Raw genomic sequence first — 17,664 nt, 5'->3', positions numbered from 1 at the left:
AAGGAGACGCGGACATTAGTCGGCGTTTAGGTTGCAAGGACGAGCGGAGGAGCAAGTTCGGCGGGGTGAGTGCCTTTGTGCTTACCCGCATGTATGCTTCCACGTCACGGCGGGATGGGTAGCCGAGGACACATGGTACCTTTTTGTAGCGTCTATGCTGTTGCGCGGGGGTTTCCTTGCACGCGGGTATGCTGCAGCTCGATGGTTTTCCCTGATTTCGAGGACGGTTTTTTCCATCCGCGTGTCTCCCCCCCCGGACCTGGTGTTGCCCATCGCGAGGAGCAATCGGTAAACCCTGCACGCAGGTATGCAGCAGCGCGGTGGTTTTCCCCGAGTTCCGAGGGCAGTTTTCCGGCCACATGTCTCCCCCCTCGGCCTGGTGCCCATCGCGAGGAGCAATCAATAAAACCTTGCACGCGGGCAATGGCGATGGATAATCTGTATGCCTTCCCTTATTGCATGCATCAGGAGTGAAGGGTTAGCGGCGGCCATATTGGTCAGCCAGAACGATGTGAGCCCTTACTATCTGGTTAGTTTGGGGGCGACCATATTGGTCAGCCACAAGGGAGGGAGGAACAGCGGCCATATTGGTCAGCCTATTAAATGTAATAGGACGGCCATATTGGTCAGACATAGCAGAAGATCTCCCGTCCTTATCCCAAGCACAAGCATACCAGAGTCTAAGTCTGCATGGAGGGAGGGAAAATGCATCATTGTGTCACACTGTAAATGTGCACTTTCAAACTTACTACATTCGTTGGGGTGGGGGGATTTTGCCTTTGTTTCCTCCTGCTCTTATGGGCTTCAAACTAAATTTTGACGATTCTTCATTTTCCACTGTTGGGGCTTCTCACCCCCCCCCCCCCTCCCATTTAGTCCAGCCATGGTAACAATAGTCCTTTTTCTACTCTTTAAATACATATTTTATGGCATTTTCTCTAAACTGATCAGTAACCCAGCTCTGTTGCTTCCTTGATCTACTACTACTACTACTACTATTTATCATTTCTATAGCGCTACAAGGCAAACGCAGCGCTGTACACCATACACAAAAAGACAGTCCCTGCTCAAAGAGCTTACAATCTAAATAAATACCTCTCTCAACAGCTACATTCTGCAACTTGTTTCATATACCCTATTCCTCCTTTTGTACCTTAGTCTGTGTAATTAATCTTCATCACTCTAACTTAGACAGGAACGCAGTAAGTGACCACAGATAAAGATCTGCATGGCCAATTCAATCTGCCCAACTCCTGCTACCCTGTACAGGTCATAGTCATTAGAGATTAAACAATAGTTGGTAATTTGCCATCATGCCAACCACCTGTAGGCAGTTAAATATGATGCGGTCTTTTGCTTAGGTTATGTTGCATATCATATTAAGTTGTACAGTGGGGGAAATAAGTATTTGATCCCTTGCTGATTTTGTAAGTTTGCCCACTGACAAAGACATGAGCAGCCCATAATTGAAGGGTAGGTTATTGGTAACAGTGAGAGATAGCACATCACAAATTAAATCCGGAAAATCACATTGTGGAAAGTATATGAATTTATTTGCATTCTGCAGAGGGAAATAAGTATTTAATCCCTCTGGCAAACAAGACCTAATACTTGGTGGCAAAACCCTTGTTGGCAAGCACAGCGGTCAGACGTCTTCTGTAGTTGATGATGAGGTTTGCACACATGTCAGGAGGAATTTTGGTCCACTCCTCTTTGCAGATCATCTCTAAATCATTAAGAGTTTTGGGCTGTCGCTTGGCAACTCGCAGCTTCAGCTCCCTCCATAAGTTTTCAATGGGATTAAGGTCTGGTGACTGGCTAGGCCACTCCATGACCCTAATGTGCTTCTTCCTGAGCCACTCCTTTGTTGCCTTGGCTGTATGTTTTGGGTCATTGTCGTGCTGGAAGACCCAGCCACGACCCATTTTTAAGGCCCTGGCGGAGGGAAGGAGGTTGTCACTCAGAATTGTACGGTACATGGCCCCATCCATTCTCCCATTGATGCGGTGAAGTAGTCCTGTGCCCTTAGCAGAGAAACACCCCCAAAACATAACATTTCCACCTCCATGCTTGACAGTGGGGACGGTGTTCTTTGGGTCATAGGCAGCATTTCTCTTCCTCCAAACACGGCGAGTTGAGTTCATGCCAAAGAGCTCAATTTTTGTCTCATCTGACCACAGCACCTTCTCCCAATCACTCTCGGCATCATCCAGGTGTTCACTGGCAAACTTCAGACGGGCCGTCACATGTGCCTTCCGGAGCAGGGGGACCTTGCGGGCACTGCAGGATTGCAATCCGTTATGTCGTAATGTGTTACCAATGGTTTTCGTGGTGACAGTGGTCCCAGCTGCCTTGAGATCATTGACAAGTTCCCCCCTTGTAGTTGTAGGCTGATTTCTAACCTTCCTCATGATCAAGGATACCCCACGAGGTGAGATTTTGCGTGGAGCCCCAGATCTTTGTCGATTGACAGTCATTTTGTACTTCTTCCATTTTCTTACTATGGCACCAACAGTTGTCTCCTTCTCGCCCAGCGTCTTACTGATGGTTTTGTAGCCCATTCCAGCCTTGTACAGGTGTATGATCTTGTCCCTGACATCCTTAGACAGCTCCTTGCTCTTGGCCATTTTGTAGAGGTTAGAGTCTGACTGATTCACTGAGTCTGTGGACAGGTGTCTTTCATACAGGTGACCATTGCCGACAGCTGTCTGTCATGCAGGTAACGAGTTGATTTGGAGCATCTACCTGGTCTGTAGGGGCCAGATCTCTTACTGGTTGGTGGGGGATCAAATACTTATTTCCCTCTGCAGAATGCAAATAAATTCATATACTTTCCAGAATGTGATTTTCTGGATTTAATTTGTGATGTGCTATATCTCACTGTTACCAATAACCTACCCTTCAATTATGGGCTGCTCATGTCTTTGTCAGTGGGCAAACTTACAAAATCAGCAAGGGATCAAATACTTATTTCCCCCACTGTATGTTATGCTTTTGTAAACTTTTAACCTATTTTTATTGTAAACTGCTTTAAAATGGTATATCAAGTAAATGAATCAAATCAAAATCTTGGAACAATATATGATAAATACTGTTAGCAGTACTTTTGGTTTTAACTTGCTAATTTCAACGTTAAGATATTTCCCTCCCCCTTCAGATGCGTTACTCATAGCATATGATATTAAAGTGATATACAAGTTGTCTATTTTATCATTTTGATGTTATGATGTAACTTGGTCTTCCTTCTGTGTTTTCCTTTGCCCTAGTTTCTCTTTTATTTGTTTTGTAAATTGCTTAGATAATTGTATTGACGGGCAGTATATCAAACAAAGGTGACAATGACCGATACTAGGAGCCCCAGCTCTCTACAGCATAACCCCATGCCCTGAATTTAGCCACTAGATATTGCCATTCTATTATGTATACGCTGGAAGAGAGGAGACATGATAGAAACATTTAAATATCTCAAGGGCATTTATGTACAGGAAGAGAGCCTTTTTCAAATGAAGGAGAGCTCAGGAATGAGGGGGCATACGACAAAGTTGAGAGGGAATAGGCTTAGGAGCAACCTAAGGAAGTATTATTTCACAGAAAGGGTGGTGGAGGCGTGGAATGGCCTCCCGGTGGAGGTTGTGGAGTCGAGGACTGTTCCAGAATTTAAAAAGGCATGGGATAAGCATGTGGGTTCGCTTAGGAACAGGTAGAATTGGGGGTTACAGAGGATGGGCAGACTGGATGGGTCATTTGGCCTTTATCTGCGGTCATGTTTCTATGTAGCCTCCTGTGCAGTGGCTGTGAGTGCTGTCTGGGCAGGAGCCCCAGCAGCCCTGAATAACAAAAGCTAGGATTCGATATTGAACCCAGGTGTCGCACACTGAAAGCCAGGCCCCCAAGCTCAGTTCTTGTATGGCAAGAGAACATTTATTGAAATGTGTTGTTCCAAATCATGTGTGTGTGTGTGAATCTAACAAGAGTTCTCAAAGCTCTGACATTAGATCGATAAACAATTGATAAGAACAACGTTGTATCAATAAACCATTATTTCTAGAATTCTGTAGCTCAGATGCCTCTCTCTCAGCAGAGATAGTTTATGGATTTTGCACTATCTCGACACTTCATTCTGGGATAATCGGATAAATCAGACATGCTTAATTGAGAGGTAGAGGTTGTGTATATAATTCTGATGAGAAATATAGGGGCTGACATTCAGCAGGGTGAATACTGCATAAAGATATATGGATAATTATCCCTGTACCTTTACGCATACTGATAGATGAATATACTATCCAAAGTTATACGTATAACGTTAGACCTGCTTTTTCTTTAAGATGTGAAAAACTGGAAGTAAATAAACATATGATTGTGTCTAAATGCCATTGCTGTGTATAAAACAGGCCCTTTTAGATAAGTGAATAAACTGCATCTCTATATCGGTTTATATACTTTAAAATGTATCTATTTAATAAGGGAGAAAATGTGAACTAAAGCATTAACCTGACCAGGAGTCAATGGAGGCCACATAAGGGCTTTGCAAAATTGACTCCGTAGCTAATACCTATGGAATATTAAACATTTTAAACGTTTTTGTGTATGATGCCTATAATGCTAAGGGGAATGTTTACTAAAGCACGTTAGCATTTTTAATGTGCTTTTAAAATTAAGTCACCTTAAGATATATATAAATATATATTCTATGAGCCAGAACAATTATGTGGCTTTTTAGATAGCCATGAGATCAAGAATGATTGACCGATAGAAAAACATGCTGGATAATTTAAATATAGGACTGCCACCTACATATATTTCCTTTTTTTTTTCTATATATAATATTGAGCTTCAACTTCCATGGATAAAACCTTCCTAGTTGTGGACTATTTGAAATTCCAATATTTTTCTTTTGATGTTATTATGTTCCTATAATGTTGTACATTTATTCAATATTGGATTATCTATCAAAGATTTATATCTTTGTATATAATGAAAACTAATAAAGAAAATTAAATATTAAAAAAAAAAAAAAATTAAGTCACCTTAAACGCTAACGCGCCAATACATTCCTATGGGCGTATTGGCGTTTAATGCGCATCAAGCATTAACACACGAAAAAACTCTAATGCATCTATAAACATAGGTGTCTTAAGGTACTACTAATTATTAGGGTCATAGACTTAGAATTATTAGTACTAAGATCAAATGTTTGAAATGTTTTTGTGTTAAAAATGACTGTAATAGAGGGTGGTAGGTAGAAATCTGACACCATTAAAATCTGTTCATGTAAGAAACGGAAGTACCAGTCATTGAGGTTACAGCATTATCAAGTATTAACATCGTTCAGCATGCAGTCAATCAGAAATATGCCACTGATACGCTCTGTGTGTTGGTTCAAGGTGAATTACTTTCAGGTACAGGAGATATTTCCCTATCCCCAGAAGGTTTACAGTTTGTACCAATGCAGGCGTAAGAGACTTGCCCAAGTTCACAAGTAGTTGCAGTGGGATTTGAATTGGGCTTCCCTGGTTCTCAGCCTGCCACACTAAGCATTAGGCTACTCCTCCACTGATACCTATCTCTCTATATAAAAGGCAACACCAACGTTCTATGAAGCCTCCAGACGGAAGTGTGAAGGGGGAGAGATATCCGGTTTCCCCATGAGTGTCTGCCCCACCCTCTCTGTAACACAAATAGTCAGTGAAGGAAAACACAGCAAAGCAGTGAGGGAGGGGAGAGAGGGCAGAGGGCAGGGACACATACACTCCCACATGCACACAGAAGAAAACCTTGCTAGCCCCCCCCCCCCCCCCCCCGTTTCATTTGCATCAGAAACGGGGCTTTTTTACTAGTTATGTTATAAACAGCATTGAGAATCCCATTGGAGAAACAAAACATTACAGATTATTCTGGCTTTTTATATTCCAACTGATTTGATCATAGATATACATAAGTTTTACTGTACACCTCCTTGAGTGAATTCCTTCAAAAAGGTGGTAAATAAATCCTAATAAATAAATATATCCCATCTGATACTTTTATATTAATTACACTAAGTTATTTGACCTCCCTTTCCAAAGCACAGTTAGTATCTATATTAATAATTCTCACCTCCAATTCTGAAGCTCACAGTGTGGCAGGGCAACAGTGAAGCCCTGTACTGTTCTAGCCTGTCAGCACAACTCACTCTCACTCAGACACCCACCCTCAGCCACTCCCCCAGCCACGCCCCTTCCAGACATAATTCGCTACCTCAACGTTCTATTGAGGCCCCTAGCTCCAGCCACTTCCGTGAAGGGTTCATAACTTCATGGTGGTGAAGCCTCTGTTTGTCTGTCACGCCCTCGCGTTCAGCGTCATGACGCCACAGCCATTTCGATGACCTCTACGCGTGGAATGGAAAGGGGACTCCTCCCCCTGCCTCACAATCACCTCACTGCGCCCACCACAAAACAACAATGGCGCCCGACACAACCGTTCCCAACCGCCACACAACTCTGCTGCCTGCCTGCGGTGCCGTCTCTGCTGATCCTCTTTCCGGCTAAGGAGGGGGGAGCGCCACTGTGAAAACGGCTGCTGGCTGCCTGCAGTGCCGTCTCTGCTCATCCGCTTTAGCCGAACGTTCCAGGAATGGGATTCCAAAAGCCCAGCTACCCTCCCACCACCCCTTGACGAATTGCACAGCCACAATCGCGGTCGTCGTCGTCATCAACGCCACTCCCCCCCCCCCCCCCACTCACCCCTCTCCGTCTGCCACCGGAACGCCGGCCAGCTCCTCACAACGCCACTGACCTCCGTGTTAAGGCCCTGCAGGACGCAACAGCTGATCGTTTACCTTCGACCCTCCCTCCTTCCCTCCCTGTGGGACATGGAGGGAAGGAGGGAGGGCCGAACGGAAACGATCAGCTGTTGCCTCTGCTGCAGCGCCTTCACACGCATGTGAAAGGCGCTGTGAGGGCCCGCCCCTGCCCCCCAACCAACGCTGACCCCCGTCAAAACCCCTGAACCCCCTCCAAGCCCTCACTGCCCATCCAACACGGCGTGAGCCTATTTAGCTCCCTGTAAGGAAGGAAGGCAATTTGGATGATCTCTGTTTCCACTCTCCCGCCCAGCCGTCATTTCTACAGACTCAAAATAAAGCAACCAAACCTGTTCTTTATTCTTTGTCCAGCTACAGCTCTTTCATTTGGACCCCTCCAAGCCCACAGCCACTCCCTCACACTTCCCAATTCCCCACCCCCCAAACATTCACACACACAGACACACTGTGTATCACAAAACAAACAAACAAACAATTTTACACACACCAAAAACATGACCTGAGCAATCCCTCACTTTCAACCCATCACCACAGGAACTCAGACCCCCCCCCCCCCCTTCAAACCCCCTTGCCACTCCCTCACATTTCACCATCCACCCCCCCCCCCCAAACAAACATTCACACACACATACTGTCTACCACTACAACAAAAACAAATGACAGATACCACAAACGCACTGGAGCACCACGAGTAGGCGGCGGACGACCGCAGGGCCATGCAGAACACCAGGACACTTATGGACAAACTGGTGAGTTACAGGGGAGTGGGAGAGGGGAGGGAGGACGGCCTGGAACTCGGACGGCAGAAAAGGAGGGCGTGGGACTCGGAGGAGAGAGAGGGAGACAGCAATGAAGGGAGGGGGGAACCCTTGCTAGCGCCCGTTTCATTTCAGGCAGAAACGGGCCTTTTTTACTAGTTCACTTATAATAAGCTCCAGCCCCAAAGAGCTTCCAGCCTTTGCCGATACCTGAGGCAGTCACATATAAAGTGACTTGCCCAAGATTGTCTCTGGTAGAAGCAGGATTTGAACCCTGGTTTCATTAGGCCATGCACTGAGAGTGCCATAAGGCTGAAGTTCTGGTATTGAAAGAATAGAAGCAAGACCTGGTTATGGACACAAAGGATAGTTCCATAACAGTGCTTCTAGTTTTAGGTGCCTCTTCTACAAAGGAGTAAGATATCTGTCCCTTGTGCACATGCCCAAGCTGCAAATGGGTTATGGGCTCCACAGGCACGGTGGTTTCCGTAGCAGGCCTTAAGTAGGGTGAGGTTACCAGCACCGTCCCTGGCCATCCCAAGGCAATGGAGGGTCAGATGAATTGCCCAAGTCACAAGGAGCCACTGTGTGATTTGAACATGCCCCCCCTTCCCTAGTTTCCAGCCCACTGTTCTAACCGTTATTCTACTCCATTCCTTAACATACACCTCTAGAATTTAGGTTCAAGCACTTGAGCAAGCCAGAGAGCTGGCGTAAAAGGTAAATTGCTAAAATATGCCGTTTATGCATGTAGCTGTGTATGCCCACCTTCAAACTGGCATTTACATGCAAATGTATTCTAGTCACTTACTGTGGATCTGACGCATACATGTTGGCACGTTCTGTATAAAATGTACACCCAGAGCTACTGGTAAGTTCTGTGTTCTGTCATACGGGAGACCTGGGCTATATTCCTGGAGATGCAGCAGAAACTGTATTCAGGGGATAAGCCCCAGCTGTTCCTCAACAGTACCACTTAGTGGCCAGATTTCAGATTCACGGGAAGTGCGGTTTGTGATGACTGTGCTGAGTTGGAAGGGAGCAGAGAGAACCCCAGGCATTTAAGAACGAAGGCTCATAGTGTCTTAGCCCAGAAGTCAGTACTGACAGGCAGATGATCAAAAGCCCCGCGCTGTTCCAAACAGCGCAGGGCGCTGTTAGACCTATGATCAGAGATAATGCATGCAAATTTAACCAGCGCAATTATCTCTGATCATGGGGTAGAAGTGCGGGAGAATTGTGCCTGAGCATGCGCTCAGCACAATCCTCCCACACTTGTTTGACAGGTCTGGAGACCAATGAAAAGAGAAGGACACCCATCTTTAAATCGGAAGATGGACATCCTCAACTGCCCTGTTGCAGGGACGGCCAAATTTCAAGGGGGTGTCGGAGGTATAGCGACGGGGCAGTTGAGGACATCTAAAATTTGGACGTTTCTGTGACAGGGCAGTAGAGGATGACCAAATTTTGGACATTTCTGCAATGGGCAGTTAAGGATGGATGTTTCTATGAGAAAGATGTCTTTGGTGCGCTGGTCGCTGATCATTGGGGATGAATGCGTTAAGCGCTGATTAGCATGCATTTGCAAGCTACTTGCGGCAAGAGCCCTGTTTAGCATGCATTTGCATGCTACTTGCGCTAAGAGCCCTCAAGCGCTTTGTTTCACGCGCGCGAGGGCTCTGATCACAGGGCAGTAGCAAACGCCAGCGCTAGTATGGCGCTAACAGCCTCTAGCGCCGGCGTTTGCTTTTGATCATCTGCCTGCCATTGAGCAGAGGTCCTAATTAAAGAAGCAGGGTGAATGTGGTACAGCAAAAAAAAAAAAAGCCTTGTTTATAAGGAGCCTCTTGATGTTATCTTCCCTTTTCTAAATATGTAACAGTTGGATGCTCTTTTTAAACTATTTACTGTATAGACAGAGGCTGGATAATAACTTCTAAAATCAACTGAAAATGTGTTTTTGAAAGGTTAGGTAACGTAACCCACTGAAAAGAGTATCACCTTGTTTTTATTAATGCTCTTATTTGTTAACATTTATTTCTAATACTTGAATCATAACTCACCTTGAGCTCAGATTTAAAAATGCAAGCAATTACATTCATATCCAATCCATATTACCCTTGCATAACGTCTCAATCTGAGTGTAGCTCACAGAGAGAAAATCATGAGCAGTAGATCTGATTTTAATTTCTGGCAGATCCTAAGGAGCCTTGGCTACCACAAGCTGATTCTTCAGATTGGCAGAGGGAGCGTGAAGCCCAAACCTCGCCGCAGTGGTGCCTTTACAATGCAGGTCTTCAGATATAAAAAGTCCTTGCAGAATAACATCAGGCAAGCAGATCTCGTCATCAGCCACGCAGGTAAAGGATTTGTGAAATTAAGGCGCAGCGGTGGTAGCCGCTGAGCCCTGGGAGAGTGGGGAAAATGCAAGCGTTAGCCGTCAGTTCTGCGGCAAGAAGAGTTAGGTGGGAGGAGCTCAAGTGTCCTTCCGATACAATTACCAGTTTTCTGGGTTACCTCTGAGCACCCTGCTACAGACCCTCCTGGAAAGCTGCTGATGCAGCTGGAGCAGTCACATAAACCCAAAGCGGTTGTACCACTGGTGCTTGCTAAGCCTAAATATAAGGACAATGATAAACTTTCTAAATCAAACCACTTCCTCTGAAGACTGAAGAGCACCTTGCAATGACAGTATGTGCCCATTCTGATTCTGTGCTGAAGTGCCCTTAACAGGTGGTAGAATCCAATTCTATTTGGTGGGTGACTTCAAAGAATGTCCCAAATAACTTTCTTTTACACTTTTCAGGTTTCCCTCCCCATTTTCAACATAAAGTTAAAAAAGAAAACTATTTTTCCAATTTGCAGCTTATCCCAAAGATGAGTGTAAGTCACAACAGCAGTAGAGTACACTGGAAAATGGAGAGAAGCTGCCATCTATGGGCCCCTTGCTGATATGAATATATAGACCTAAAGCAAACAAGGGTGGGGGTGGTTGTCTCCTTTCAGAAATGAAATGCAAACAACTTACGTATTTCTGTTTGGTCTTGTTTTCTCCAAATTAGAATTCCAATCTATCTATGCATATATATATATATATATATATATATATATATATATATATATATATATATATATATATATATGTGTGTGTGTGTGTGTTGAGATGGTGTTGGTCAGCTGTCGCATTAAGGTGCTCATAGCCAGCAGCTGTAAAACAAAAGTTAAAACTAAGTCAAGATCGGGAGGCGAGGCTGGTGGTTGGGAGGCGGGGATAGTGCTGGGCAGACTTATACGGTCTGTGCCAGAGCCGGTGGTTGGGAGGCGGGGATAGTGCTGGGCAGACTTATACGGTCTGTGCCAAAGCCGGTGGTTGGGAGGCGGGGCTGGTGGTTGGGAGGCGGGGATAGTGCTGGGCAGACTTATACGGTCTGTGCCAGAGCCGGTGGTTGGGAGGCGGGGATAGTGCTGGGCAGACTTATACGGTCTGTGCCAAAGCCGGTGGTTGGGAGGCGGGGCTGGTGGTTGGGAGGAGGGGATAGTGCTGGGCAGACTTATACGGTCTGTGCCAGAGCCAGTGGTGGGAGGCGGGGCTGGTGGTTGGGAGGAGGGGATAGTGCTGGGCAGACTTATACGGTCTGTGCCAGAGCCGGTGGTTGGGAGGCGAGGATAGTGCTGGGCAGACTTATACGGTCTGTGCCCTGAAGAGCACAGGTACAAATCAAAGTAGGGTATACACAAAAAGCAGCAAATATGAGTTATCTTATTGGGCAGACTGGATGGACCTTGCAGGTCTTTTTCTGCCGTCATCTACTAGGTTACTATGAGGCATATTTTCAAAGCAGTTTGGGAGGCTAAGTTCCATAGGTTTCTATGGAACTTTGGGAGGCTAAGTGCTTTGAAAATGAGCCTCTATGAGGCATATTTTCAAAGCACTTTGGGAGGCTAAGTTCCATAGGTTTCTATGGAACTTTGGGAGGCTAAGTGCTTTGAAAATGAGCCTCTATGAGGCATATTTTCAAAGCACTTTGGGAGGCTAAGTTCCATAGGTTTCTATGGAACTTTGGGAGGCTAAGTGCTTTGAAAATGAGCCTCTATGAGGCATATTTTCAAAGCACTTTGGGAGGCTAAGTTCCATAGGTTTCTATGGAACTTTGGGAGGCTAAGTGCTTTGAAAATGAGCCTCATTGTTAAGTAACGCTGCGCCCAATGTAACAGCTTCGTAATCAGCTGCAATGTAGGAAGAAATAACATTGCCCTCATAAATCAACCATCACGTTTGAAATAATATAATTAGGGAAGAAGAAGTAGCTGAATTCCCATCTGTTACATATGTTGTTATTGTACTGAAAAATTGCTCCTGATAGAGGCACTTAAAGGCACCATAACGGTGAGAGAAGCACATACGCAGCTTCTGCCATTTGTGAAGCAGTTAAGCCAGAACCAGCTGGCTCATCCACTTGCTGTTTTTCTGCAATAACTGCAAGCTCGGCCACATGCTGGCTATGTAAATATTGCGAATCAGTGGTAGGGTGCCTCTGCGGGGTGGGTATGCTTAATTAGGTGATGGTCAAAAGTGAACAAATCCTTCCTGTCAGCACCATATTTAGCAGGAAGTAAAACGTAAGCAGTGGCACACAGAGTGCCCAGCAGTGAGTGAGGTGGGGAATCTCCCAACCACATTTGCATAAAAAGGTGTAATACCAAGGGGGAGGAGGTCGCCCTCCTGGGACTGACTGATTTTTACAACCTTGTTTTTTTTTGACAGTCTAGCTCTGGTTTCAATTCTGGATCTGTTCTGCAGGTGCAGGGAGCTGCCTAGAGACTCTGGAGGAAGGGAAACCACTCATCGTGGTCATCAATGAGAAACTGATGGGCAACCACCAGCTGGAACTGGCAAAGCAGCTGCACAGCAATGGGCATCTCTTGTACTGCACCTGCAGGTACCTCACAGCTGCATTACAGAAAGGGTTTGGGAATGTAGAGAATATACCTAACCACATAGGTGCTATTAGATTGCTTTTTCTTTTATTAAGGTTTGATTCTTTTTTTTTTTTATATATTTTTATTAAAGGTTTTGTCATACAGAGAATGCAAAAATAAACACAAAATCAAACAAAACCCCCCCCCCCCCCGGAAATTAACCCCCCCCCCCCCCAAAAAAAAAAATCATAAGCATAATCAACGTCAAAGTTCCATGGCAATACCCGGAGACAAATTGCAGGGTTACACAAGTTCAAGGAGTGCTATGTGGCTCCTGACAAAAAAGGTCTAAACAAGCCCAGGTCCTCAAAACAGACCTAATGTTTCGACGTCTATGGGCCAAAATTGTTTCGTATTTCCTGATCACGCATACATAACTCCACCATTCATTATAATTCAGGTACACATTATTTTTCCAATTGGAGACAATTAAATGCAAGGCCACAGCTAGCAGTATGTTATACAATTTCTTATCAGACTCCAAAAGAGGGATAGTAGGACAAGAAGCTCGTAAGATCACAACCTCATAAGAGAGCGCAGTGGACTCAGGCAAGTGAAAGATAAGACACATTTTTGACCAAATTAGTTGCCAGTAAGCTCTGACGTTTTTACAGTAGAAAACCATATGTGCCAGTGAACCATCTCTTTCCTGACAAGACCAGCAGTTGAAGTTGACACTCTTAGTGATTCTGGCCACTCGAGCAGGAGTCCAATAGGCTTTGTGGAAGATGAAATATGAGGATTGAGATATTGCTGCTGACTTCGTGGGACGTATGGAGTTAACCCAGAAAGTAGACCAATCAAATTCAGACGCATCCAAACCAAATTTCGCTTCCCAAGTCATCCTCAATGGAGCAACTGCATCGGCATATAGATCCTGATGTTTTTTATATAGCAGAGAAGCCTTCTTACGACCTGATGTAATGGTGTGACAAAAGGAGATAAACTCTGAAGGATTCGAGATAAGTGAATTGGAGACCTGAAAGGTTGAAATATATGTGGAGATGTCCTTCCATGTGCCAGAATCTAGCAAAGAAACATTATACAATGCAGACAGAGCAGCAGGCGATAACAGAGTACCAGCAATATACAGTTGCGACAGCTGCCATACACCCCTCTCTTGCCATTCCGCTGTTTTTTTTTTAAGCTGGTTTTCAGGAACAAAGATTTCAGCCCGCCCAATGTTCAAAGCAATTTAAATGGCCCGAAGAGGCTCCTAGCCATCGCTTGTCCATGGTTAACTGAGAACATTCACTGGCACTTAACCCTTCAGCTGAAACCGGCTAACGTGTGGCCATTCCAGGGGTGGAACCGGCACTAATGCAGTTAAGTTGCCAGTACTCAGCCCATAACCACATAAGAAAACTGCTTAAATAAAACTGCATAAATCACAGCTCTGTCTTGTTCAGCTTATGTGGTTAAGGGCTGAATATTGCACTTAACTGCACAAGTTTTAGCAGCCAGCGTACAACCGGATAATCAATGCTGGTGCCTGGATATGGCCTGGCATTGAATATCCGGAGAACTGCCACCGGCTGAATATCTATCCCTTAGTTTTCATGGACTTTCAGTAGTACTGAAGAATACACAAACAGGTGATGCAGGAAGCTGATAATCTGAAAATTGAGTGTATTGCCCTCATCTCAACCAGATTCTCTACTTAGTTGTTGAAGGTGGGACAAGAGAGAGGGAGGTCAGATTTGCAGGGGAAGAAGGTTGAGATAAACGGGGTATGAGCCTTCTCTTCACTAACATTTTTGTGAATTAGAGAGAGATAAAATTGCAAACTCTCCTTTCCTCCCCCTACCCAAGGCCAGCTTAACTGAGTACGTGGCTGCCTAAGACAGCAGTGAAAGTTATCAATTTACATAAAGCACAAAGAATCATAAGTACATTCTTTACCTTTAGGGAGCTGGGCAGGTTTACCTGAGTTAAATGGCTTTTGGAGATTGCCCTCGTCATGCATGCATATATAATGTACAAAACATTTTAAAATATTGAAAAGCATGGTGTTCAGTTACTCGTTTTTACAGGATGTTTGGGGAAGCGATGGAACTCGCCCTCCTGCATCATCTTGAAGGCAACCTGAAATATTTGCCCATGCAGCTACCCTCAGAGAACCATTGTGCCTGGGCACCAGCACATACCGTGGTTTCCTATCTCCATCACACATGGAGACCAAGCATTGCCTGGGCTGTTGCCTTAATCAAGATGCAGCTCTCATAGGAGCTACTTTCAGTACTGCTGTTTCACTGGTAACCCTCCTGTCACTGTACATTCTGTGCTTAGCACACGGTCAGGAGTTTTTGCCCCCTCCCCCACCCCCCAAATTAATACTTTCTTACCTGACACCACTAAACTCTGAGTGGGGTTTTGTTTGGGGGGGGAGGGGATTGAGCATGCAAGCAAAGCCATCCATTGCCTATAAAAACGAAACACAGGATGTGTTGTTTGTTTATAAAAAAATAGATAAAGCAGTTTTTTTTTTTTAATTTATACACCTCAAGTATATGCTCGTGACTCATATATCTGTTTGTTTGCTTCTAGCACACTTATGGAGACCTTGCAGTCCATGGATCTTTCAGCCTTGAAGCCTTTCCCCGCAGGCCGGCCAGAAATATTTGCTGCATTTTTGGATAAAGTTGTAGGATTCGAGTAAAAAACTTACCGCTGACGCAAGATAAAAATTCTCACTATTTAAATGCAAAAACATTCTGTAACAGTTTTTGGCATTTAATTTTTAGATGTGTTATGAAACGGATGCAGACAAAAGACCAGTCTCGCAGCAAACATCACAATGCAGCTGAGACAGGGTTGAAGAAAATTCAATACAGCTTTCTCTGTGCTTGGAGGAAGTCCCCCACCTGCACAGAATTTTACATTTTCTGTACAGAATTTGATGAGGGACTAAAAGAGGGCTAAAACTACAGACCCACACAGGAAAGGAGAGAGGGACTGTGGTCTGTATGGTCACAAGAGGAAGAGCTTAGACGAGATTGGGTGGCAAAGCCGGTGGCGGGAGACGGAGATGGTGCTGGGCAGACTTGTATGGTCTGTGCCAGAGCCGGTGGTGGGAGGCGGGGCTGGTGGTTGGGAGGCGGGGATAGTGCTGGGCAGACTTATACGGTCTGTGCCAGAGCCGGTGGTGGGAGGCGGGGCTGGTGGTTGGGAGGTGGAGATAGTGCTGGGCAGACTTATACGGTCTGTGCCCTAAAAAGGACAGGTACAAATCAAGGTAAGATATACACAAAAAGTAGCACATGTGAGTTTATCTTGTTGGGCAGACTGGACGGACCGTGCAGGTCTTTTTCTGCCGTCATCTACTATGTTACTAAGAGGAAGGGAAGCATAGCTAGGAGGATCAGTCCACAGGAGAGGAGGGACAGACATTGTATCAGCCTACAAAGGCTGGACAAAAAAAGCTCTAACCTATGCGCTATAGATGAAAGCTGCACTGATGCACTGTTCCTGGCTGAAGGAACTTTGAGATGGAAGGAGGGGGCCAGGAGACCGAGCGTGGGGGTAGTGGCATGTTCAAATTAAATGCCTCCGGGCAACAGTTTCAGAAAGGGCCCCAAAGGATGCAGAACTTAAAAATATTGTGTATATAATTGTTTCGTTTAGGAAGTGGCAGATTTTCCCTGGGGAGTATTTTTCTTCAGCACAACAGCTTAGACCAGGGGGTCCTCCAATCCAGTCCTCGAGGCCCATGACCCAGCCTGGTTTTCAAGATTTCCACAATGAGTATGTATATGATCCAGTTGCATTCACTGATTCCATAGCATGCAAATAGATTTCATACATATTCATTGTGGAAATTGTGAAAACCAGGCTGGCTCATGGACCTTGAGGACTAGATTGGAGGACCCTTGGCTTAGACTTTAACCCCCTAATTCTTTAAACTTGTATGTGGAAGTTACAGAATAACGTCAATAACTTAAATAGATTAACTGCTAATTGGTTTTAATGACTAGAGTGTTTCAGTTTCAGCTGAAACCAAATCTGTGGCCAAAGTTCACTGCTTGGTCTGGAGCTCCCTCCCACTACCTAAAGGTCCTCCCCAAGCCTATCTTGCGATGCTGTCGCAGGAAGTCATGGCAGTCACTTTGACTAAGGAGCCAGCGTGGGCAGGAGCAACTGGTGATCACTCCAACCCTGAAGGAGGCCAGTAGACTACCAGGGCTTCTAAAGGTAGGCTCGAGAAGGACCTTTGATTTTAGATTGTAAGCTCTATTGAGCAGGGACGGTCTGTCTGTGTCAGGTGTTCAGCGCTGCGTGCGTCTGGTAGCGCTATACAAATGCTAATAATAATAATGGTGGAAGGGCAGCAGGCAGAGTGTGTGTGTGTGGGGGGGGGGGGGGGGGGGGGGCATTTTTACGGCCAAAACCAAAGCATGGGTGAACCCAGATTTTGGGCTGCTTCCAGCAACAAAGCTGAAACCGAAATTTGGTTGGCCTCTGCTAATGACCAATTATTGACTATAAGTGGTACTAATTAGCAGTTACACTGTAACGGCTATTAGTTGGTATTTTAAAACCACACGCATAATCCAGAGTGCAAAATTGCAAGGGGGGATGTGGACCTAGAATGACCATAAGCATGCCCCTGACCCTCCCATCGGTTGAGTAAATGCTAGTATTTTATAACTCTTGTGTGCCTTCAGTTAGGCACGAGCATTTATACTAACCATTAAGCTAGCATAAGTGGTTGAGACTAAAGTTAGGGCGCATACATCTGGACTTATACTAGTATTCTATCAGGACAATTACACGCACAGTTGCAGTTATAGAATTCTCCTTCGGGGGGGGGGGGGGGGTAATTCTCTAACTGGGCACCCACATTTATTGCAGTTTCACAGCCTTAAATATACAGTGCTCTAGTTAGCTGCAGTGAGAAGCCGGAAGCTGCTGGGAGTGAAAGCAGTAGCTTAATGGTTAGAGCAATAGGCTGAGAACTAGGGCAAAACATTTAACTTTCCATTGCCTCTGGCACAAACAGACTGTAAGTCCTGGGAGAACAGAGAAATACTAGTGTATCTGAATGTAACTCACCTTGAGCTACAAGTGAACCGGGCATAAGCTAAAATTAGTTCCTTAAAATAAGAGAATAACAAAAAG

The 17,664-nt window shown here is 45.1% G+C and overlaps 1 protein-coding gene across 2 annotated transcripts in view; it reads left to right on the top strand.

Annotated features, from left to right (window-relative positions):
- LOC115473859 (UDP-N-acetylglucosamine transferase subunit ALG13 homolog) overlaps nt 1-15,577 on the top strand; it is a 32,557-nt gene extending 16,980 nt beyond the window's left edge. The window contains exons 2-4 of one of the 2 annotated variants that reach the window (XM_030209007.1): nt 9,764-9,926; nt 12,368-12,506; nt 15,094-15,577. In XM_030209007.1, the coding sequence (XP_030064867.1) occupies nt 9,764-9,926; nt 12,368-12,506; nt 15,094-15,205 (414 nt within the window). In that variant the 3' untranslated portion in view covers nt 15,206-15,577. The remainder of the gene's footprint in view (nt 1-9,763; nt 9,927-12,367; nt 12,507-15,093) is intronic. The other variant, XM_030209008.1, reaches the window with a different exon arrangement.
- The last annotated feature ends 2,087 nt before the right edge of the window (nt 15,578-17,664 follow it).

The sequence above is a fragment of the Microcaecilia unicolor genome, chromosome 7 (assembly GCF_901765095.1).
Source record: "Microcaecilia unicolor chromosome 7, aMicUni1.1, whole genome shotgun sequence".
In the NCBI taxonomy this organism is placed as follows: Eukaryota; Metazoa; Chordata; class Amphibia; order Gymnophiona; family Siphonopidae; genus Microcaecilia; species Microcaecilia unicolor.
Note: the sequence above shows the minus strand (reverse complement) of the source record. Positions and strands in the feature narration are given on the sequence as shown.